The sequence below is a fragment of the Triturus cristatus genome, chromosome 3_2 (genome assembly GCF_964204655.1).
Source record: "Triturus cristatus chromosome 3_2, aTriCri1.1, whole genome shotgun sequence".
NCBI classification, from domain to species: domain Eukaryota; kingdom Metazoa; phylum Chordata; class Amphibia; order Caudata; family Salamandridae; genus Triturus; species Triturus cristatus.
Genome location: NC_140584.1, coordinates 146,540,255 through 146,562,839, shown reverse-complemented (window position 1 = coordinate 146,562,839; position 22,585 = coordinate 146,540,255). Strand labels below are relative to the sequence as shown.

Below are 22,585 nucleotides of genomic sequence, written 5' to 3'. Positions count from 1 at the left end.
TTATGGCCATTCAAGAGCTGTGGAACGTGCGTGTCTTGCATATTACTTGTATTTAAATCAGTTTCTCAAATTCTAAACGACACTGCTGACGTGTCCCAAGAAATATTGAAATAGTTCTGTGAAAGGGATGTCCTGTATAGGTCAAGGAGGGCTGCTTTCATGCCACATTTTCAAGATACCCATGTAAGACCAATATAGAAATGATAAATCTACTTGGAATGTAATTACATAGTGGTTTTCCTGGACATCTTGTATGCACTGAGACCAATGCCGGAAAACTCTGATCTATGCTATCCACTCTGAAGTTATGTACAGTCATTTCCTTGGTTTACATTAAAGTGGTGCTTTCCTAAACTGCAGCAGCTTTATACACAGACCACAAATAAAGGCCTGACTGTTCTATTTCTTTCTTTTCCCCTTTTTTCTTTCTTTACCTAATTTTTTTACTTTATTTTGTTGTATTCTACAATTTTGTGTACCTCAAAAAGCAGATATCACTGGTGTGTTGCTAATTTAGCTGACAATGACATACTTCTGTTGATAAATCTATTTTATGGAACATGAGTTTTTATCTGTGTTTTTCATTGAGACGCCAGTGCTCATGTCAGATTGTGCTTTATTCAAGGCGAGTAACGGTGACATCACGCAAGCTGTTAGTCTGCTCACAGATGAAAGTGCGAAAGAGCTGGGCCTGGAGACAGAAGCCGCAGAACCATCAGACAGCGAAGGGAGTGCCGTAGGCAAGCAGACTCGATCATGTAAGTGTCAATCCACGTGCTGCTCTAATGCTACATAAAATGGGGCATTTCTAGCCCTCAGCCAGCGTTGCTATTTTGGATGCTGTACTTTTCAGTGTTTACTTGGAGAATCTGACGTTTTGGTAGTTAAGTAGGCAGTAGGCGTCTCTTCTTCAGAGGAAAAGAAAGAGTTAATGTAAGGGGGAGAATAAGCTTAGGACACTGCAAAGAAGAGAGAAGGTATTCTAATTCAGGTTGAAGGCCCAACAGTGAAAGTTAAAAAGCCAAAAGTCGAAGTAGAAAGTAAGAAACATAATCTGAAATTAATTGCAGAATATGCGATTGTTAATTTATTTGACTTTTAACATTTAAAAACAATCTTTTTCCCGCCACCTTTTTCCACTAATTCCATCAGTAACCTGTGCGGCAAAGTACCACAACAACCGCCCCCGTGCAGTCTAAACCTAACCAAAATAATAAACGCAAGCCTAACCCCTACTCCAAGGCCTGACACTACTCTTGCTGTACCTTTAAAGTAAACCATGCTCTAACTCAAGTGCAAACACTTACCTCATCCTCTATCCTAACCCTAAACAACTCTCTATCCCGAACGCAAGCCATTTCTCTAACAATAACTAAATACACTGTAAAGCCTTATAATTTTTAAAACATTTCTCTTGAGCTAATTTTTTATGCAAAATTTTTGTATTTAAACTAATGGTTTTTCAAACCTAAGTTTCGAAACTATGGCTTTCAAACTGTATGATTTGGGCGTTTGACCTAATAGATTTCCATTCTGTTAATCTTACTACCCTTTAACTGTATCTTCTCGTACACTTAAGAATACTCAAAAGAAACATTCTGATGCAAAACGTTCTCCAGATTGTTAGCTTCCTGTATTTTCTATCTTCGAAGCGCTACTATGACAGTCCATTGACCTGCATTGCAGTGGTTCATAGGCCGCAGTGCCCTGGTATCTTATTTGTATTTGCCTCTTAGTTTTTGGTACATTTTTGTAAGTGGCAGTATATATTTGCTTTCCTTTGTAAATTAATGTTCGAGGTATGTGTGGCTGTAGGTACACATGCTTTGCATACTCCTGTCATTTAGTTTTTGGTCTGGATGTTTTCCAGTTGTTTTTCTTCGAGGAAGTCTTTCGAGTAACGAGACAGTGACTCCTCCTCTTGGTGGTAATATGCATGGGCATTGACTCCATTGTTAGATTGTTTTCTTTTTGCTGTCGTGTTCGGACGTGTGTGTGTACTCTGGGTTGAGACCGTTAAGGTGCTCTGTTCATATTGGGCTCTCCTTCACCGGTATTGTTTTCAATTGGGTATTCCATCTTGTGTATCGAGTAATAGAAAACGTTATCGCTCATCGAATCGACGAACTTCCACTGCGGCACTCAAGTGCCTCCCCCTTTTGGTCCTCCACCAATCTATATCAGGTTCACCAGAGCATGCCCTGCTGGTGATGGAACGGACCCCTTTCTGTTTCTGCCCGAACTGCCACGCAAAATACCCCCAGACTGACCTTCATCCGTACTGAAACCTGTGTTTGTCACCAGCACACAGGGAGGAGGGTTGTGAGGCCTGTCTATCTTTCCGCTCCAAAAAGACTCATAGAGACAGTCTGGTCTGTTGACTCGAGATGCTGCGGAGCAGTATCAAAGACACTCCCAATATCTTCGGACATCAAGATGTTGAGGAAGAGGAGGAAGATCTCCCCGGATCATCTGTAGTGGAGGAAGAGATGTTCTCCGTTGAGAGCAGTTCCTGCTCCGACCTAGAGGTTGAAATGGAGATGCAGGAGTTTTTCACTGGCTCAACAATCCATGAGTACGGTAGCCTCTGTTCCACAGCCACATCTTAAACAACTTAATAGACGTTCGGTCCCTACCAAACAAAAGGCCTTTCGGACCACCATTGCCTTCGGGCCATAGTCCGCACCAAAACAGTTGTTTCCTATGCCCCACCCTCAGACCCAGTACTGAAACACCAGCTGAAGCCATCAACATATTCCACCTCTGTGCCAAGTCAACCTTTGGTACCGAGTCGACCAGCCGCATCTTTGGCTCCGACTAGCCCTTCAGCACCAAAGCAGAAACACACCTCAGCACCAAAACCTTCAAAACCATATCCGAAATCTGATCCTGGCAAGCCAGTGGAACCTATTCTCCACATGTTACAAGAAAAACTGGATGCTTGTCAAAAGTAAATAAACATCCAACCCCTTACAGGGCATGTTCTTGCCAAACTGTCAGTTTCAGCTCCACTGTTATGGAAGAGACAACTCTTCTTCGAAGAGGCTATTGATATACCGGTCCCGGCCAAACAGAAGAAGAAGGCAAAACAAGGCCACCAGTCTTTTGCCACACTCCCTTCCACCATCTCCAACACCCTCTGATGGAGATCCCTTAGATATAACACCACAAGGGTCTCCACACTCTTACACAGGTGGCCATGGGGCAGGGAATGATACTTTTGATACACCACCACCCCCAACCGACCCCTGGACAGCATATGATATAAGCCCTCCAGGGGACACTGACCCAGATTTGTACCCCGCTCGTCCAGCTCCTCCTGATGACACCACAATGTACCAGGAGCTCATTGGTAGAGCCGCTACTTTTTATGAGGTCGAGCGACACAAGGAACGTCTAGAAGAGAACTTCCTTTTTGAAACACTCTCTTCCACACATAGGACCTCTCAGTACCTCCCTATGCTTAAGTGTATGTTGTGTGATGCAGGTGACCACTTTAGACCTTGCTAGTGCCAGGATCCAGGGCAGATAAAAAATATAAAGCTTCTCCATCCGACCCCCAATTACATCAGGGGACAGATTTCTCCTGACTCACTTGTTACAGATGCTTGCAGGTGAGCTAATTCCCAAGCTGCCAGTGATGCACCACCTCCTGACAAGGAAAGTAAACTCATTGACGCGTCCGGTTAAAGGGTCACAGCTGAATCTGGCAACCATTGGCATATTGCCAGTTCAACGGGTTTGCTTGCAAGGTATGTCCGTGCCCCCTGGGATGAAATGGGAGAACTCTTGGAGCATCTCCCGAGGAGCACAAGAAATGGGGTCAGGAGCTTTTACCCATAGTAAAGGTCCTCTCAAACACATCTGTCCGCAATGCCTTAGATTCAGCAGATACCGCTGGTAGGGGGATTAATACCAGTAGCTTGCTGTGGTGCATGCCTGCTGCTGCATACCTGGCTTTAAGCCAGAAGTACATCAAAGTCTATTAAATGTCCCTTTCAACAAAGATCATGTTTTTGGTTCCTAGGTTGACCTGGACCTTGAAAAAAGAAAATAATTATACAGAGACTGCCAAGTCTATGGATGCATTTAAAACACCCTGTGACTCCTTTCGCAGCTCCACCTATCGAACAAGTAAAAAAAAAACACCTCTCCAGAAGCCTCTACCTCGTACCAATGTGGCCAGGGTCCCCACTCCTCTCCCTGAGGTTACTATAGAGGCTCCTATGTGTGCACCAATACCAAAGGTAGAGGAAATGGTGCATCCCCACTTGGTGCCACACCCAGCACCAAACAATGACTTCCTTTTCCTCCCCCCCCCCCCAGAACATTTAACATCTGTTGGGGGACGATTACAAGATTGACTTCCCACATGGCAATCAATAACATCAGACCAGTTGGTGTTGGACATTATCTGCCATAGTTACTGTCTGGAGCTCATTACCACACCTCCAAACATTCCACCTCACTCTCACAAGCTCTCTGAAACCCCAAACACGACTCAAACAGGAAGTTCAAGCTCTCTTACTCAAAGGAGCTAAAGAACTTAATCCCTGTACAATATCGGAGATCAGGTGTATACTTCCTATGCTCCCTAATCCCCAAAATGAACGGATCTTTGGGACCAATCTTAGATCTACAGCCCTTAAATCATTACATCCTGTCAGAACATTTCTATATGGTCTCTCTCCAAGATGTGATCCCAGTTCTCCAGCAAGGCAACTTTGTCAGCTCTAGACTTAAAGGACACCAACGTTTAGATTCTCATTTGTGATAGCAGTCAAACATTACTAATTCAAAGTCCTCCCATTAAGGGTGATGTTAGAAAGGGTAGACGGACCGGGAGGGCCGGCCGGGGTCAGGGGGAGAGGTCTCCGGGGAGAGCCGTCTCCAGCGATCGTACAGACAAGTAACTCCCCCCCCCCCCCCACAGACAGAGATCACACACGGATAAGGTTCAGTGTTCTTTATAGGTACTTAGTTATGATACGGTAGAATGGTACAAGGAGGTCTGGACGCAGGGGTCCCCTCGATTAGAGTCTCGTAAGGTAGGGAAGGGGGTAGCGGGTCAGTCTATTTACCAATCAGGTAGTTCAGATGAGATGATGACGAGCTCACAATCCTCGAGCTTGGTGTTTAGGCAGTACGGTCCGCGGCAGCGCCAGCAGGTCCCGGTAAGGATGGTTGATACAACGGGCCGCGGCAGCGCCAGCAGGTCCCCGGAAGATGTACGGTCCGCGGCAGCGCCAGCAGGTCCCGGTGAGGATGGTCGTTACAACGGGCCGCGGCAGCGCCAGCAGGTCCCCGGAAGATGGTCGTTACAACGGGCCGCGGCAGCGCCAGCAGGTCCCAGGAAGATGGTCGTTACAACGGGCCGCGGCAGCGCCAGCAGGTCCCAGGAAGATGAAGGTTGCAGAAGGCCGCGGCAGCGCCAGCAGGCAGGACGATGGTTCACAAGAGCGGGCTACGGCAGCGCCAGTAGACCGTCAGGGTTGAGTTCACTCGGTGTCTCTCGACTCCAGGATACAACTGCCTTCCTGCTCCGGAGCTGCCTTAGTTATAGGGCTGGTGCCCTTTGATGTCCGGACCCTCGCACTTGGAGGTCGGAGGGTCCGGGATGAAGGTGTCCAGACACCCAGCAGGGGGTGGAGCCAGCGCCTGGGGGCTGCTGGAGGCGATCGGCACCTGGCGGGGGAAGAGCTCTTGACGCTTCGTTCTCCCATTGACCTGCCAAGTGGTCCGCTCACCTCCTGGGTGGATGGTGGTGCCGGGATGTCGGGCCGGCCAGGCCCGGGGTTAGGGTCGAGGTGAGGCCACGCGGCCGCGTGGTGCAGGGCCCAAGATGGCGGCTTGACCCGGCCGGGGAAGCCGGTGGGGCTGGGCCCCGTGATGAGTAGGGGTCCGAGGGCAGAGGGTCCGTCGGGAGACGGAGTACAGGGGCTTGTCACGGGGGTATGCCTGGTGGGCCGGAGCTCGGGCCCTGTCGTGCGGGGGGGAAGCAAGCCCTCTGTGTGGCCTGTCCAACATGCGTCCCCCCCAGCTGAAGGCGGGGAGAGTCACCCATCTCCTTGGGGACTCTCTTCGTCGAGGCGGAAAAAGCGGGACAGGCCATCCGCGTTGGCGTGGTCTTGGCCTGGCCGGTGCTCCACAGTGAAGTCCATTCCCTGCAGGGAAATGGACCAGCGCAAGAGTTTTGGGTTCTCCCCCCGCATCTGCATCAGCCATTGCAGGGGTCGATGGTCGGTTTGTACCCGGAAGTGGGTACCGAAGAGATAGGGTCGGAGCTTTTTGAGGGCCCACACTACTGCAAAGGCCTCCCTCTCGATTGTGCTCCAACGCTGTTCTCGGGCCAGGAGACGTCGACTGATGAAGGCCACCGGCTGGTCATGACCTTCGGAGTTCAGCTGAGAGAGGACGGCCCCGATGCCGTGGTCGGAGGCGTCGGTCTGCACCACAAATTCCCGACTGTAATCGGGGGCCTGGAGCACCGGGGCGGTGCACAGGGCGGCCTTCAGCTCCTCGAAGGCCGCTTGACAATCAGGAGTCCAGTGGACCCGCTTCGGTTGATTCTTGGATGTGAGTCCCGTGAGGGGCCCCACGATGCTGCCGTAGTCCTTTACGAACCGCCGGTAGTATCCGGTGAGCCCCAAGAAGGCTCGGACCTCGGTCTGGGTGACGGGGGGCTGCCAGGACTGGATGGCAGCAATCTTAAGTTGTAGTGGGGCCACCAGCCCGCTTCCCACTTGGTGCCCAAGGTAGGTCACCGACCCTTGGCCAATTTGGCACTTGCCGGCTTTAATGGTGAGGCCGGCCCGCTGGAGGGCTTGGAGGACCTCTTGGAGGTGACGGAGGTGGTCGGACCAGTGGCGGCTGTATACAGCGATATCGTCCAGGTAGGCAGCGCTGAATTCTTCGAGCCCTGCCAAGACCTGGTTCACAAGACGTTGGAATGTGGCGGGGGCATTCTTCATGCCAAAGGGCATGACCTTAAATTGATAGTGGCCATCGGGGGTGGAGAAGGCTGACCGTTCCTGAGCCCTGGGTGTGAGGCCGATCTGCCAGTAGCCCGCCGTTAGGTCGAAGATACTAAGGTAGCGGGCGGCCCCCAGCCGGTCGATCAGCTCGTCTGCTCGGGGGATGGGATGAGCGTCGGTCCGGGTGACAGCGTTCAAGCCCCGGTTGTCGACGCAGAATCTCAGTTCAGGGGCGGTGCCGGGGGCAGCGGCCTTGGGAACTAATACAACCGGACTGGCCCAGGGACTGTCCGAGGGCTCGATGACCCCGATCGTGAGCATCTTGGCCACTTCCTCCTGTATGCAGGCCCGTACCCGATCTGGTACGCGGTAGGCCCGGTGCCGGACCGGGGGACTGTCCCCGGTGTCTACGTCGTGCAAACACCAAGGAGTGACCCCGGGGGTGAGGGAGAACAGGGCAGCGAACTGCAGCAGGAGGTCCTGGCAGTCCTGGCGTTGCTCCGAAGTGAGGGCGTCGGAGAGCCGGACCCCATCCACGGAGCCGTCCTTCTCCTGAGTCTTCAAGAGATCCGGGAGGGGCTCGGAGTCTTCTTCTGTACCACTGTCGGTCGCCATCAGGAGGCTTAGTTCGGAGCGCACAAAGTGTGGTTTGAGCCGGTTGGTGTGGAGGACCCGCAGGGGGTTCCGGGTGGTCCCCATGTCGATGAGGTAAGTGACGGGGCTTTTACGCTCGACCACTTTGAAGGGCCCCGTCCACTTGTCTTGCAGGGCACATGGTTCGGTGGGGGACATCACCCATACTTGCTGCCCAGGCTCGAATTCAACGGAGGAGGCATTGTGATCATACCACCTCTTCATGTCCTCCTGACTGGCCTCGAGGTTCGCCTTGGCCATCTCCCTGAAGCGCCGGGTCTGGTTTCGTAGGGCCAGGATGTATTTGAAGACGTCGGGAGGGGTCGTTAAGGGGGCCATCTCCCAACCTTCCTTGACTAGGCTGAGGGGCCCTCGCACAGGGTGCCCGTACAGGAGTTCGAAAGGGCTAAAGCCGAGGGACTTCTGGGGGACTTCTCGGTAGGCGAAGAGGAGGCACGGGAGCAGCACATCCCACTGGCGACGGAGAGGCTCTTCCAATCCCCCAATCATCCCCTTGAGAGTGCGGTTAAAACGCTCCACTAGTCCGTTCCCTTGGGGGTGATAGGGGGTCGTGAATCTGTAGGTGACCCCGCATTGTTGCCAGAGGGACTTCATGTATTTAGATATGAAATTCGTACCTCGGTCGCTGACGACTTCTCGGGGGAAGCCTACCCTGGAGAAGATCCCCATCAGGGCCCGGCCAACCACCGGAGCTGTCACTGTCCGTAGGGGCACCGCCTCGGGGTAGCGGGTGGCATGGTCCACTAGTACCAAGATGAACCTGTGTCCTTGTGCCGTGCGGGGGTCCAGAGGCCCCACAATGTCTATCCCCACCCTCTCGAACGGGGTGGTGACCACAGGGAAGGGTTGCAGAGGGGCCTTCAGCTTCCGACCACTCTTCCCGCTGGCTTGGCACGTGGGGCAAGATCGGCAGTGGTTCAGGACGTCATTCCTCATTTTCGGCCAGAAAAAGTGGGTCACCAGGCGACTGTATGTTTTGTCCTGGCCCAGGTGTCCAGCCAGGGGGACATCGTGGGCCAGGTTGAGCAGAAAGTCTCGGAAGCGGAGCGGTACCACCAGAGCTCGACCGGCCCCCAGCTCGGCGATTCTTTGCTCGCTGTAGAGCAGGTCGTTGTCCCAGTAGACCCAGTGGGTTCCGGGGGTGTCCCCTGCGTTTTGGGTATCGGCTTGTTGGCGGAGTCCCTCGAGGGAGGGACAGGTCTTTTGTTCCTGGCGGAACTGTTCTTGGGTGGGCCCCCCCTCTTGACGCCACTGAGCCAGATCCGGAAGGTCCTGGTGTTGTGCGTCTGCTTCGATAGTCGGGTCCGGGAGATCGGACTCGCCGTTGCCCTCGACGGGGGCAACCGGGGGCGGAGGTGCTGGCCATTCGGTTTCTTCTGATCGGGGGGTGGCCTGGGCGGCCATGGATCGGGTGGTTATGCAGGCCCAGTCCGGGAGGCCCAGCATCCCCAAGTGCTCTCTTCTCTCGACGGTGGCCCACGGGGAACTCTCGAGGTCATTCCCCAGGAGGCAGTCCACGGGGGCATCGTCCCGGACCGTCACCTTCAGTAGGCCGGAGACCCCTCCCCATTCAAACGGGACGCAGGCCATTTTACACATACTCTCAGAGTTATCTGCCGAGCGGACGGGGCAGAGAATGTTCGGCAGGATCTGCTCGGGCTTCACCAGATGACAGCGGACGGCCGTCACGCTGGCGCCGGTGTCACGCAAGGCCTCGGCTCTCTGTCCATTAATGGTCACCCACTGACCGTATTTTCGGGTGTTGGCGGGTAGGGGAGCCCGCGGAACCATGTCTCTTCCCCCTAGGCATGCCAGGACCATGGCGGCCGGTTCCCACCCTTGCTGGGCCGGCTCGTACTCTTCGGGTCCCTCCGATGATTGCTCTTCCCCTAGGGCAGCGGCCGCTACCTGGCGGGGCTTGGGTGTTTGATTTAGCGGGCAGTTCGGGTCATTGGCGTAGTGGCCTAGTCGCTGGCACCGGTGGCACGTGACGTTGGCTCGGTACCCAGGCCGCAACGGGGGGTTGCCCCGGCCGGCCGGAGGCGGGGTGCTGGCCACGGGTGTTGTTGGTAGGGCGTCTCTCCCTCGCCCCTGGCCCCCTCCTCCTCCCCGAGGACGGTGCTGGCCTTGGTTGCCTCTGTTCTGATCGTGGGGCCCTCTCCGGCCCACTCGGGTGCTTTCCCACCGGTCAGCTTCGGCGGCGAGCTGCCGGGGGTCGGTCAGCTTACTGTCGAGTAGGTGCTGCCGGAGCTCGACGAAACAGTTGTTTGACAGGTGCTCCCACACCATAAGGTTGAAGAGTTGTTCGTAAGTGGCGACCTGACTTCCCTTGATCCACCCTTCGAATGCCCGGCTGAAATAGTTCACGTATTCTACCCAAGTTGTACCTGGGATCCTGGTGCAATCTCTGAACCTCTGGCGGTACATCTCGGGCGTGAGGCCGTAGCGGGTGAGGAGGGCAGCCTTCATGTGGTCGTAGGACGACATCTGGTGATCGGGGAGCTGCAGCAGGGCATCGCGACCCTCGTTGATAAACCTCCCCCAAAGTCCGGCTCCCCAATCACTCCGGTCGATTCGGTGGGAGGTCATTGCGATCTCATAGGCTTTAAACCACTGTTGTATGTCGTCTTCTCGGACATATTCGCGGACAACATCCTTGGGGATGTGAACTTTTTTCTCACTTGGCCCCGGGGTGTGTGGTCGCTCAGGCACCCCCAGTTCCTTATTCTGTTTGCGCAGTTCTATTTCCGCTAGTCGGCGCTCGTGCTCGAGCGTTATTTTTTTCTCTTCCAGCTCTCTTTGTCTCTGCTGTTCTTCTCGTTCCTCTCGAAGCCGCATCTGCTCGAGGTTAAGTTTCTGTTCAGCCAACTTGAGTTCCCCATCCATCTTGAGTCGTGCCATCTCCAACTCGTGTAATCTGACTCTGTCTCTTTCTCGGATCTCCTCTTGCGGGAGGCCCGTTCCCCGCTCCTCGGGAGCCGTGGCGTTCCCCTCTGGTGTGATGCTGGTTTGGTCTGGTGTGACGCTGCTTTGGTCGGAGGGTCCTGTGACCCCCGTTTCTGTCCATGACTCCAGAGCGCGCTTTAGATCATCCTTGGTACTCAGGCCGGTGGTAGCAATGCCAAGTTCCATGCAAAATTGTCTCAGTTCGCGGTGGTTGTATTCTTCTAATTTCTCCATTTGGAATTTCTCGGTGGAGCTGCTCTCTTTGGTCGACATCGTGTTTTTGTCGTGGGGTGAGCTACTCTCTGTACGATTACGCGTTGATTCGGATCACGCCGCTGGCCACCAATGTTAGAAAGGGTAGACGGACCGGGAGGGCCGGCCGGGGTCAGGGGGAGAGGTCTCCGGGGAGAGCCGTCTCCAGCGATCGTACAGACAAGTAACTTCCCCCCCCCCACAGACAGAGATCACACACGGATAAGGTTCAGTGTTCTTTATAGGTACTTAGTTATGATACGGTAGAATGGTACAAGGAGGTCTGGACGCAGGGGTCCCCTCGATTAGAGTCTCGTAAGGTAGGGAAGGGGGTAGCGGGTCAGTCTATTTACCAATCAGGTAGTTCAGATGAGATGATGACGAGCTCACAATCCTCGAGCTTGGTGTTTAGGCAGTACGGTCCGCGGCAGCGCCAGCAGGTCCCGGTAAGGATGGTTGATACAACGGGCCGCGGCAGCGCCAGCAGGTCCCCGGAAGATGTACGGTCCGCGGCAGCGCCAGCAGGTCCCGGTGAGGATGGTCGTTACAACGGGCCGCGGCAGCGCCAGCAGGTCCCCGGAAGATGGTCGTTACAACGGGCCGCGGCAGCGCCAGCAGGTCCCAGGAAGATGGTCGTTACAACGGGCCGCGGCAGCGCCAGCAGGTCCCAGGAAGATGAAGGTTGCAGAAGGCCGCGGCAGCGCCAGCAGGCAGGACGATGGTTCACAAGAGCGGGCTACGGCAGCGCCAGTAGACCGTCAGGGTTGAGTTCACTCGGTGTCTCTCGACTCCAGGATACAACTGCCTTCCTGCTCCGGAGCTTCCTTAGTTATAGGGCTGGTGCCCTTTGATGTCCGGACCCTCGCACTTGGAGGTCGGAGGGTCCGGGATGAAGGTGTCCAGACACCCAGCAGGGGGTGGAGCCAGCGCCTGGGGGCTGCTGGAGGCGATCGGCACCTGGCGGGGGAAGAGCTCTTGACGCTTCGTTCTCCCATTGACCTGCCAAGTGGTCCGCTCACCTCCTGGGTGGATGGTGGTGCCGGGATGTCGGGCCGGCCAGGCCCGGGGTTAGGGTCGAGGTGAGGCCACGCGGCCGCGTGGTGCAGGGCCCAAGATGGCGGCTTGACCCGGCCGGGGAAGCCGGTGGGGCTGGGCCCCGTGATGAGTAGGGGTCCGAGGGCAGAGGGTCCGTCGGGAGACGGAGTACAGGGGCTTGTCACGGGGGTATGCCTGGTGGGCCGGAGCTCGGGCCCTGTCGTGCGGGGGGGAAGCAAGCCCTCTGTGTGGCCTGTCCAACAGGTGACTACTGCACCTCGAGTATTCACCAAATGCCTAGCAGTTGGAGCAGCACATTTAAGCAGACAAAACATCCATGTCTTCCCGTATCTCGACAACTGACTTATCAAAGCCAGCAATCTTCCTCTGTGCCAGCGACACACTCAAGATACCATAGACCTGCTCCATCAACTAGGATTTACCATCAATATACAGAAATCTCATTTTCAAATGTTACAGCTTCAATCGTATCCGGGGGCTATCCTAAACAAACCACTGTCAATAACTTCGCCCAATACAGCTAGAATCCAAAATTTCCTAACGCTACTGTCACGTTTTAAAGCCAATCAACAGCTGACAGTCAGAACTGTTATGTGCCTACTGGGTATGATGGCCTCATGCATCGCCATAGTGCCACATTCACCACTACATATGTGTCCTCTACAGGAATATCTAGCACAACGGTGATCTCCGTCACAGGGTTAATTGGAGGATCTAGTGTTGATGGACAGCCGCACTCATTGCGCTCTTCAGTGGTGAAACAAACCACCTGTTAAAGGGGTGGCCTTTCCTAGACTTTGTTTCTCCACATCATCCTGACAACTGACACATTACTGACAGGATGGGTTGCTCACCTACAGTGTCTCACAGTCCAGGGTATCTGGGACACAAAACGTCAGGGTCGCCACACCAATTATCTAGAGCTTCAAGCTGTTCACCTAGCGTTGAAAGCGTTGACAACTCACCTGATTGGCAATGTTGTCTCAGTCTGGAAAAGCAATATGACAACCATGTACTATTTAGAAAACCAGAAGGGACACATTCTCTACAGTTATCATACCTTGGTAATACCATTTAACGTTGGGCTCTACTTCACAGCAGTCTTGTGCTAGCAGAACATTTCTGGGAACAACGACTTTCCTGAGCTCCTCAGTAGAATGCAGCAACAAGTCTACGACTGGGAACTCCAACACAGAGTCTTCCTCCCTTACTTCCACAGTGGGGATTCCCACAAATATATCTGTTCGCAACTGCGTACAACTCAAATTGCCCAAACTTCACCTCCAGGTTCCCACACCCACTATCCAAGGGCAATGCTCTATGCATGAACTGGTCAGGTATATTTGCCTACATTTTTCCGCCTCTCCCTCTGATTCCGTTTCTGGTTCAGTAGGTCAGGCAAACATCTCTCAGACTTACAATAGTAGCTCCCAAATGGGCCCGACGGCCCTGGTTCACAACGGTGCTTGAACTATTCGTAGTTTCCCTCAAGAAGCTTCCCCTGAACCCAGACCTCACTCAGAACCCAAATCCCAAGGAACTCAACCTAGCAATTCTGCTCCTGAGGTCATAGAATTCGGTTTTCTCAATCTCCCACCTGAATGTATAACCATTCGCAATGAAGCTTGCAGGCCTACTACTAGAGCATGCACTTCAGCTAAATGGAAAAGATTTGTCTTTTACTGTCACAATAAGAGTGTCTATCCGTTTAATGCTACAATACAAAACACTGTTACTTTTTGCATATACAGCTTTCTGGCCTTGCATTCTCATCCATACACTTGAATCTGGATGTAGTGGCTGCCTATTTGCTGAATAGACAACACCATTCTTTGTTGAAAGTACCTATCATCAAAGCATTTATGGGAGGTCATAAGAGAGTGATTCCGCCTCGGGATCCAAATGCACCTACCTGGAATCTTAACATTGTTCTCACAAGACATATGGGTCCACCATTTGAGTCACTATATAACTGCTCCCTTCAAGTATTATCTTCTAGGGTCGCCATTACATCACTCCGACATGTTAGTGAGCCCCAGGCTCTAACCTTGGATGAGCCTTTCTTCCCGCTCCACAAAGATAGGGTGGTCTTTCGCACCAACTCAACATTCCTTCCAAAGGTGGTCTTTCATTTCTACCTTCATCAGTCGAGTTACCTGTGTTCTTTCCTCAACCAGACTCCGTTGCGGAGAGGGCTGTCCATACATTTGGTTGTTAAATGAGCCCCTTGAAAGCGTTAAAGACTTGCAAAAACAAACAACTCTCTATTGCTTTTTTGCCCCCTTGTAAAGGAAAATCTATATCAAAATCAGGCATTGCCAGATGGATAGTTAAATGTATTCAGACATGTTAGGTTAAAGCCAAAGGGACTTTACCTACACCCTCTAAAGCACTCTCTACTTGCAAAATAGGGGTTTCTATGGCTTTCCTAGGCAACATCCCCCTAGCTGTTATATGCAAAGCAGCTACATGGTCTAACCCACACACTTCACTAAGCATTATTGTGTGGATGGTTTAGCATGTCAACAAGCTAATGTAGGTCAGACAGTGCTATGAACACGCTTTCAAAAACTGCAATACCCAAAGATTAGCCACCACTTTAAAGGGCACTGCACTACAGTCTATACAAAGCATTTGTATCTACAGCCACACATGCCTCGAACTGATTGTTACTTACCCTGTAAGCATCTGTTCTTGGCATGCAGTGCTGTAGATTCACATGCACCCACTCTCCTCTCCGGACACCTATGGCCATTGCAGTTACTATATTTTTTTATATGCATGGACATCTCTTTACTTACACTTACATTGCACTCCATTCTCACCCGCCTGCGAGAAAACAATGTAACAATTTAGTCGTGGCCCATGCGCATTATCACCATTTGGAAGCTCATGACTCGAAAGACGTCTTCGAAGGATAAAAAACGTGCACACATCCGGACCCAATACTAGATGGCAGGAGCATGCAAAGCATGTGAATCTACAGCAGTACATGCCAAGAACAGATGCTTACAGGGTAGTATAATTCTTGCGTGGTTGGAAAATGGCACTTAATTCTCCTTGGTATTATTTATCTGAATACCCTCAGCAATGTGGAAAAAATGGAGTTGGATAACACTTGGAATTAATTCAGTTAAAAATTGATTCAGTGATATAAAAAAACGAGCTAAAACACCTTATTTTATATAGAAAAAATCCTTTATTGAGGACAGTTACTGCATTGGTACCCCAATATTCTACACAAGCTATGATTTAACCAAGACATGTTTCACCAGCGGCAACTTGCAGCATGGTCTTTCTCTAGTCTTGTAATCCCATTTTGTTAGATCTGAGTCTAGTTTAAGCTTCTAGGGTACGTAATACAGTCTTGTTGAAGCTGCTGGTGTCGGATTGAAAACCTCCGTATTTGGTTCAACCAAAGAAGTCAGAATAGGCACACTATGAAATGGAAGAGAAACAAGCATTTGCAATGCAATAGGTCTCGCATTTATAAGAGTTTGAGTTATTGGCATTGTAAAATTACAATGCCTTTTATTTATGTTTTGGTTTTAAAACAAATAAAAGGCATTGTCATTTACAATGTCAGTAGCATAAACTCGCATAAAAGCAGTGTGCGGCGTGCGGCGTGCAGCAGTGTGCGGCGTGCAGCAGTGTCGTGCAGCATGCAGCAGTGAGTAATGCAGCAGTGTGCAGCAGTGTGTGGCGTGCAGCAGTGTGCGGCGTGCAGCAGTGTGCAGCGTGCAGCAGTGTGCGGCGTGCAGCAGTGTGCTGCATGCAGCAGTGTGCTGCGTGCAGCAGTGTCGTGCAGCATGCAGCAGTGAGTAATGCAGCAGTGTGCAGCAGTGTGCGGCGTGCAGCAGTGTGTGCTGTGCAGCAGTGTGTGGCATGCAGCAGTGTTTCGTGTAGCAGTGTGTGGCGTGCAGCAGTGTGCGGCTTGCAGCAGTGTGCGGCGTGCAGCAGTGTGCGGCGTGCAGCAGTGTGCGGCGTGCAGCAGTGTGCGGCGTGCAGCAGTGTGCGGCGTGCACCAGTGTGCTGCATGCAGCAGTGTCGTGCAGCATGCAGCAGTGAGTAATGCAGCAGTGTGCTGCGTGCAGCAGTGTGCGGCGTGCAGCAGTGTGTGGCGTGCAGCAGTGTGTGGCGTGCAGCAGTGTGTGGCGTGCAGCAGTGTGCGGCGTGCAGCAGTGTGCGGCGTGCAGCAGTGTGCGGCGTGCAGCAGTGTGCAGCGTGCATCAGTGTGCGGCGTGCATCAGTGTGTGGCGTGCATCAGTGTGTGGCGTGCATCAGTGTGCGGCGTGCAGCAGTGTGCGGCGTGCAGCAGTGTGCGGCGTGCAGCAGTGTGCGGCGTGCAGCAGTGTGCGGCGTGCAGCAGTGTGCGGCGTGCAGCAGTGTGTGGCGTGCAGCAGTGTGTGGCGTGCAGCAGTGTGTGGCGTGCAGCAGTGTGTGGCGTGCAGCAGTGTGTGGCGTGCAGCAGTGTGTGGCGTGCAGCAGTGTGTGGCGTGCAGCAGTGTGCGGCGTGCAGCAGTGCGAGGCGTGCAGCAGTGCGTGGCGTGCAGCGGCATGTAGCAGTGTGTGGCGTGTAGCAGTGTGTGGCGTGTAGCAGTGTGTGGCATGCAGCAGTGTGCGGCGTGCAGCAGTGTGTGGCGTGCAGCAGTGTGTGGCGTGCAGCAGTGTGTGGCGTGCAGCAGTGTGTGGCGTGCAGCAGTGTGCGGCGTGCAGCAGTGCGAGGCGTGCAGCAGTGCGTGGCGTGCAGCGGCATGTAGCAGTGTGTGGCGTGTAGCAGTGTGTGGCGTGTAGCAGTGTGTGGCATGCAGCAGTGTGCGGCGTGCAGCAGTGTGCGGCGTGCAGCAGTGCATCGCGTGCAGCGGCATGCAGCAGTGTGTGGCGTGTAGCAGTGTGTGGCGTGTAGCAGTGTGCGGCGTGTAGCAGTGTGCGGCGTGTAGCAGTGTGCGGCGTGCAGCAGTGTGTGGCGTGCAGCAGTGTGTGGCGTGCAGCGGCATGCAGCAGTGTGCGGCATGCAGCAGTGTGCGGCGTGCAGCAGTGTGCGGCGTGCAGCAGTGTGTAATGCAGCAGTGTGTAATGCAGCAGTGTGCTCAGCAGTGTGTGGCGTGCGGTAGTGTGTGGCGTGCGGTAGTGTGTGGCGTGCAGCAGTGTGTGGCTTGCAGCAGTGTGTGGCTTGCAGCAGTGTGTGGCATGCAGCAGTGTTTCGTGTAGCAGTGTGAGGCATGCAGCACTGTGGCGTGCAGCCGCGTGCGGCGTGCAGCAGTGTGCGGCGTGCAGCAGTGAGTAATGCAGCAGTGTGCAGCAGTGTGTGGCGTGCAGCAGTGTGTGGCGTGCAGCAGTGTGTGGCGTGCAGGAGTGTGAGGCGTGCAGGAGTGTGAGGCGTGTAGGAGTGTGAGGCGTGTAGGAGTGTGAGGCGTGTAGGAGTGTGAGGCGTGTAGGAGTGTGAGGCGTGTAGGAGTGTGAGGCGTGTAGGAGTGTGAGGCGTGTAGGAGTGTGAGGCGTGTAGGAGTGTGAGGCGTGTAGGAGTGTGAGGCGTGTAGGAGTGTGAGGCGTGTAGGAGTGTGAGGCGTGTAGGAGTGTGAGGCGTGTAGGAGTGTGAGGCGTGTAGGAGTGTGAGGCGTGTAGGAGTGTGAGGCGTGTAGGAGTGTGAGGCGTGTAGGAGTGTGAGGCGTGTAGGAGTGTGAGGCGTGTAGGAGTGTGAGGCTGTGTGCGGCGTGTAGCAGTGTGAGGCGTGTAGGAGTGTGAGGCGTGTAGGAGTGTGAGGCTGTGTGCGGCGTGTAGCAGTGTGCGGCGTGTAGCAGTGTGCGGCGTGTAGCAGTGTGTAATGCAGCAGTGTGTAATGCAGCAGTGTGTGGCGTGCGGCAGTGTGTGGCGTGCGGCAGTGTGTGGCGTGCGGCAGTGTGTGGCGTGCAGCAGTGTGTGGCGTGCAGCAGTGTGCGGCGTGCAGCAGTGTTTCATGTAGTAGTGTGAGGCATACAGCACTGTGTGGCATGCAGCGGCGTGCAGCAGTGTCGTGCAGCATGCAGCAGTGAGTAATGCAGCAGAGTGCGGCGTGCAGCAGTGTGCGGCGTGCAGCAGTGTGTGTCGCGCAGCAGTGTGTGGCATGCAGCAGTGTTTCGTGTAGCATTGTGCGGCATGCAGCATTGTGCGGCATGCAGCGGTGTGTGGCGTACAGCAGTGTGCTGCGTGCAGCAGTGTTGTGCAGCATGCAGCGGTGTGTGGCGTACAGCAGTGTGCTGCGTGCAGCAGTGTTGTGCAGCATGCAGCAGTGAGTAATGCAGCAGTGTGCAGCAGTGTGCAGCAGTGAGTAATGCAGCAGTGTGCAGCAGTGTGTGTCGTCCAGCAGTGTGTGGCGTTCAGCAGTGTGTGGCGTTCAGCAGTGTGTGGCGTTCAGCAGTGTGTGGCGTGCAGCAGTGTGTGGCGTGCAGCAGTGTGTGGGGTGCAGCAGTGTGTGGGGTGCAGCAGTGTGTGGCGTGCAGCAGTGTGTGGCGTGCAGCAGTGTTGGACAGGCCACACGAAGGGCTTGGTCCCTCCCCGCACGACAGGGCCCGAGCTCCGGCCCACCAGGCATAACCCACGAAAAGCACCTGTACCCCGTCTCCCAACGGATCTTCTGCCCTCGGACCTCTACTCATCACGGGGCCCAGCCCCACCGGCTCCCCCGGCCGGTTCAAGCCGCCATCTTGGGCCCTGCACCACGAGGCCGCGTGGCCTCGGGCCGACCCTAACCCCGGGCCTGGCCGGCCCCGACATCCCGGCACCACCCTCCACCCAGGAGGTGAGCGGACCACTTGGCAGGTCAATGGGAGAACGAAGTGTCAAGAGCTCTTCCCCCCGCCAGGTGCCGATCGCCTCCAGCTCCCCCAGGCGCTGGCTCCACCCCCTGCTGGGTGTCTGGACACCTTCATCCCGGGCCCTCCGACCTCCAAGTGCGAGGGTCCGGACATCAAAGGGCGCCTGCCCTATAACTGGGGCAACTCCGGAGCAGGAAGGCAGTTGTATCCTGGAGTCGAGAGACACCGAGAGAACTCAGCCTTGACGGACTACTGGCGCTACCGTAGCCCGCTCTTGTGAACCATCGTCCTGCCTGCTAGCGCTGCCGCGGACCGTACATCGACCATCTTTCCGGGACCTGCTGGCGCTGCCGCGGACCGTGTACCGACCATCTCAACCGGGACCTGCTGGCGCTGCCGCGGCCCGTACCAACTAAGCCACCAAGCTCGAGGATTGTGAGCTAGTCATCATCTCATCCGAACTACCTGACTGGTAGACAGACTGTCCCGCTACCCCTTACCCTGCTTTGAGAAACTTGAATCGAGGGGACCCCTGAGTCCAGACCTCCTTGTACCATTCAACCGTACCTTAAGAAGTGCGTATAAAGAACACTGAACCTTATCCGTGTGTGGTATCTGTCTGTGGGGGGGGGGAAGTTACTTGTCTGTACGATCGCTGGAGACGGCTCTCCCCGGAGACCTCTCCTCCTGTCCCCGGCCGACCCTCCCGGTCCATCTACCCTTTCTAACATTGGTGGCCAGCGGCGCGATCCGAATCAACGCATAATCGTACAGAGAGTAGCTCACCCCACGACAAAAACACGATGTCAGCCAAAGATAGCAGCTCCACCGAGAATTTCCAAATGGATAAATTAGAAGAATACAACCACCGCGAACTGAGACAATTCTGCATAGAACTTGGCATTGCTACCACCGGCCTGAGTACCAAGGATGATCTAAAGCACGCCCTAGAGTCGTGGACAGAAACTGGGGTCGCCGGACCCTCCGACCAAAGCAGCATCACACCAGAGGGGAACGCCACGGCTCCCGAGGAGCGGGGAACGGGCCTCTCGCAGGAGGAGATCCGAGAAAGAGAAAGAACCAGATTGCACGAGTTGGAAATGGCACGACTCAAGATGGATGGGGAACTCAAGTTAGCTGAACAGAAACTCAACCTCGAGCATATGCGGCTCCGAGATGAACGAGAAGAGAAGCAGAGACAGAGAGAGCTGGAGGAGAAAAAAATAACGCTCGAGCACGAGCGCCAACTAGCGGAGATAGAACTTCGGAAACAGAATAAAGAACTGGGGGTGCCTGAGCGACCACACACCCCGGGGCCAATCGAGAAAAAAGTCCACATCCCCAAGGATGTTGTCCGCGAGTATGTCCGAGAAGACGACATACAACAGTGGTTTAAAGCCTACGAGATCGCCATGACCTCCCACCGGATCGACCGGAGTGATTGGGGAGCCGGACTTTGGGGGAGGTTTATCAACGAGGGTCGCGATGCCCTACTGCAGCTCCCAGATCACCAAATGTCGTCCTACGACCACATGAAGGCTGCCCTCCTCACCCGCTACGGCCTCACACCCGAGATGTACCGCCAGAGGTTCAGAGATTGCACCCGGATCCCAGGTACCACTTGGGTAGAATACGTGAACTATTTCAGCCGTGCCTTCGAGGGTTGGATAAAGGGGAGCCATGTCACCACTTACGAACAACTCTTTAACCTTATGGTATGGGAGCACCTGTCGAACAACTGTTTCGTCGAGCTCAGGCAGCACCTCCTCGACAGTAAGCTGACTGACCCCCGGCAGCTCGCCGCCGAAGCTGACCGATGGGAAAGCACCCGAGTGGGCCGGAGGGGGCCACACGAACAGAACAGAAGCAACCCAGGCCAGCACCGTCCTCGGGGAGGAGGAGGGGGCCAGGGGCGAGGGAGAGACGCCTTGCCAACAACACCCGTGACCATCACCCCGCCTCCGGCCGGCCGGGGCAACCCCCCGTGGCGTCCTGGGGCCCGAGCCAACGTCACGTGCCACCGATGCCAGCGAGTGGGCCACTACGCCAATGACCCGAGCTGCCCGCAGAACCAAGCACCCAAGCCCCGCCAGGTAGCTGCCGCCGCCCTGGGGGAAGAGCGATCATCGGGGGAACAAGAAGAGTATGAGCCGGCCCAGCAAGAGTGGGAGCCGGCCGCCATGGTCCTGGCGTGCTTAGGGGGAAGAGACATGGTCCCGCGGGCTCCCCTACCAGCTAACACCAGGAAATACGGTCAGTGGGTGACAATTAATGGACAGCGAGCCGAGGCCTTGCGTTACACAGGCGCCAGTGTGACGGCCGTCCGCTGTCACCTGGTGAAGCCCGAGCAGATCCTGCCGAACATTCTCTGCCCCGTCCGCTCGGCAGACAACTCTGAAAGTATGTGTCAAATGGCCTGCGTCCCATTCGAATGGGGAGGGGTCTCCGGCCTGTTGAAGGTGACGGTCCGGGACGATGCCCCCGTGGACTGCCTCCTGGGGAATGACCTCGAGAGTTCCCCGTGGGCCACAGTTGAGAGAAGGGAGCACCTGGGGATGCTGGGCCTCCCGGACTGGGCCTGCATAACCACCCGGTCCATGGCCGCCCGTGCCGTCCCTCGATCAGAAGAACCGGAATGGCCGGCACCTCCGCCCCCGGTCGCCCCAGTAGAAGACAACGACAAGGCCAGCCTCCCAGACCCGACGACCGAAGGGGACGCGCAATCCCAGGACCTTCCTGACCTGGCCCAGTGGCGTCAAGAAGGGGGGCCCACCCAAGAACAGTTCCGCCAGGAACAAAAGACCTGTCCCTCCCTCGAGGGACTCCGCCAACAAGCCAACGCCCAGAACGCAGGGGACTCCACCGGAACTCACTGGGTCTACTGGGATAACGACCTGCTGTACAGCGAGCAAAGAATCGCCGAGCTGGGGGCCGGTCGAGTACTGGTGGTACCTCTCCGCTTCAGAGACTTTCTGCTCAACCTGGCACACGATGTCCCCCTGGCTGGACACCTGGGCCAGGACAAAACGTACAGCCGCCTAGTGACCCACTTTTTCTGGCCGAAAATGAGGAACGACGTCCTGAACCACTGCCGATCTTGCCCCACATGCCAAGCCAGCGGGAAGAGTGGTCGGAAGCTGAAAGCCCCTCTGCAACCCTTCCCTGTGGTCACCACCCCGTTCGAGAGGGTGGGGATAGACATTGTGGGGCCTCTGGACCCCCGCACGGCACAAGGACACAGGTTCATCTTAGTACTGGTGGACCATGCCACCCGATACCCCGAGGCGGTGCCCCTACGGACCGTGACAGCTCCGGTGGTTGGCCGGGCCCTAATGGGGATCTTGTCCCGGGTAGGCTTCCCCCGAGAAGTCGTCAGCGACCGAGGCACGAACTTTATATCCAAATACATGAAGTCCCTCTGGCAACAATGCGGGGTCACCTACAGATTCACGACCCCCTATCACCCCCAAGGGAACGGACTAGTGGAGCGGTTTAACCGCACTCTCAAGGGGATGATTGGGGGATTGGAAGAGCCCCTCCGTCGCCAGTGGGATGTACTACTCCCGTGCCTCCTCTTCGCTTACCGAGAAGTTCCCCAGAAGTCCCTCGGGTTTAGCCCTTTCGAACTCCTGTACGGGCACCCTGTGCGAGGGCCCCTCAGCCTAGTAAAAGAAGGTTGGGAGATGGCCCCCCTAAAGACCCCTCCAGACGTCTTCAAATACATCCTGGCCCTACGCAATCAGACCCGGCGCTTCAGACAGATGGCCAAGGCGAACCTCGAGGTCAGCCAGGAGGACATGAAGAGGTGGTATGATCACAATGCCTCCTCCGTTGAGTTCGAGCCTGGACAACAAGTGTGGGTGATGTCCCCCACCGAACCATGTGCCTTGCAAGATAAGTGGACGGGGC

At 55.0% G+C, this 22,585-nt stretch overlaps 1 protein-coding gene across 8 annotated transcripts in view; it reads left to right on the top strand.

Annotated features, from left to right (window-relative positions):
* USP28 (ubiquitin specific peptidase 28) overlaps positions 1 to 22,585 on the top strand; it is a 407,198-nt gene that overhangs the window by 74,270 nt on the left and 310,343 nt on the right. For all 8 annotated transcript variants that reach the window (XM_085647372.1, XM_085647371.1, XM_085647370.1 and 5 more), the window contains one exon: positions 626 to 758. In XM_085647372.1, coding sequence (XP_085503498.1) covers positions 626 to 758 — 133 coding nt within the window. The remainder of the gene's footprint in view (positions 1 to 625; positions 759 to 22,585) is intronic.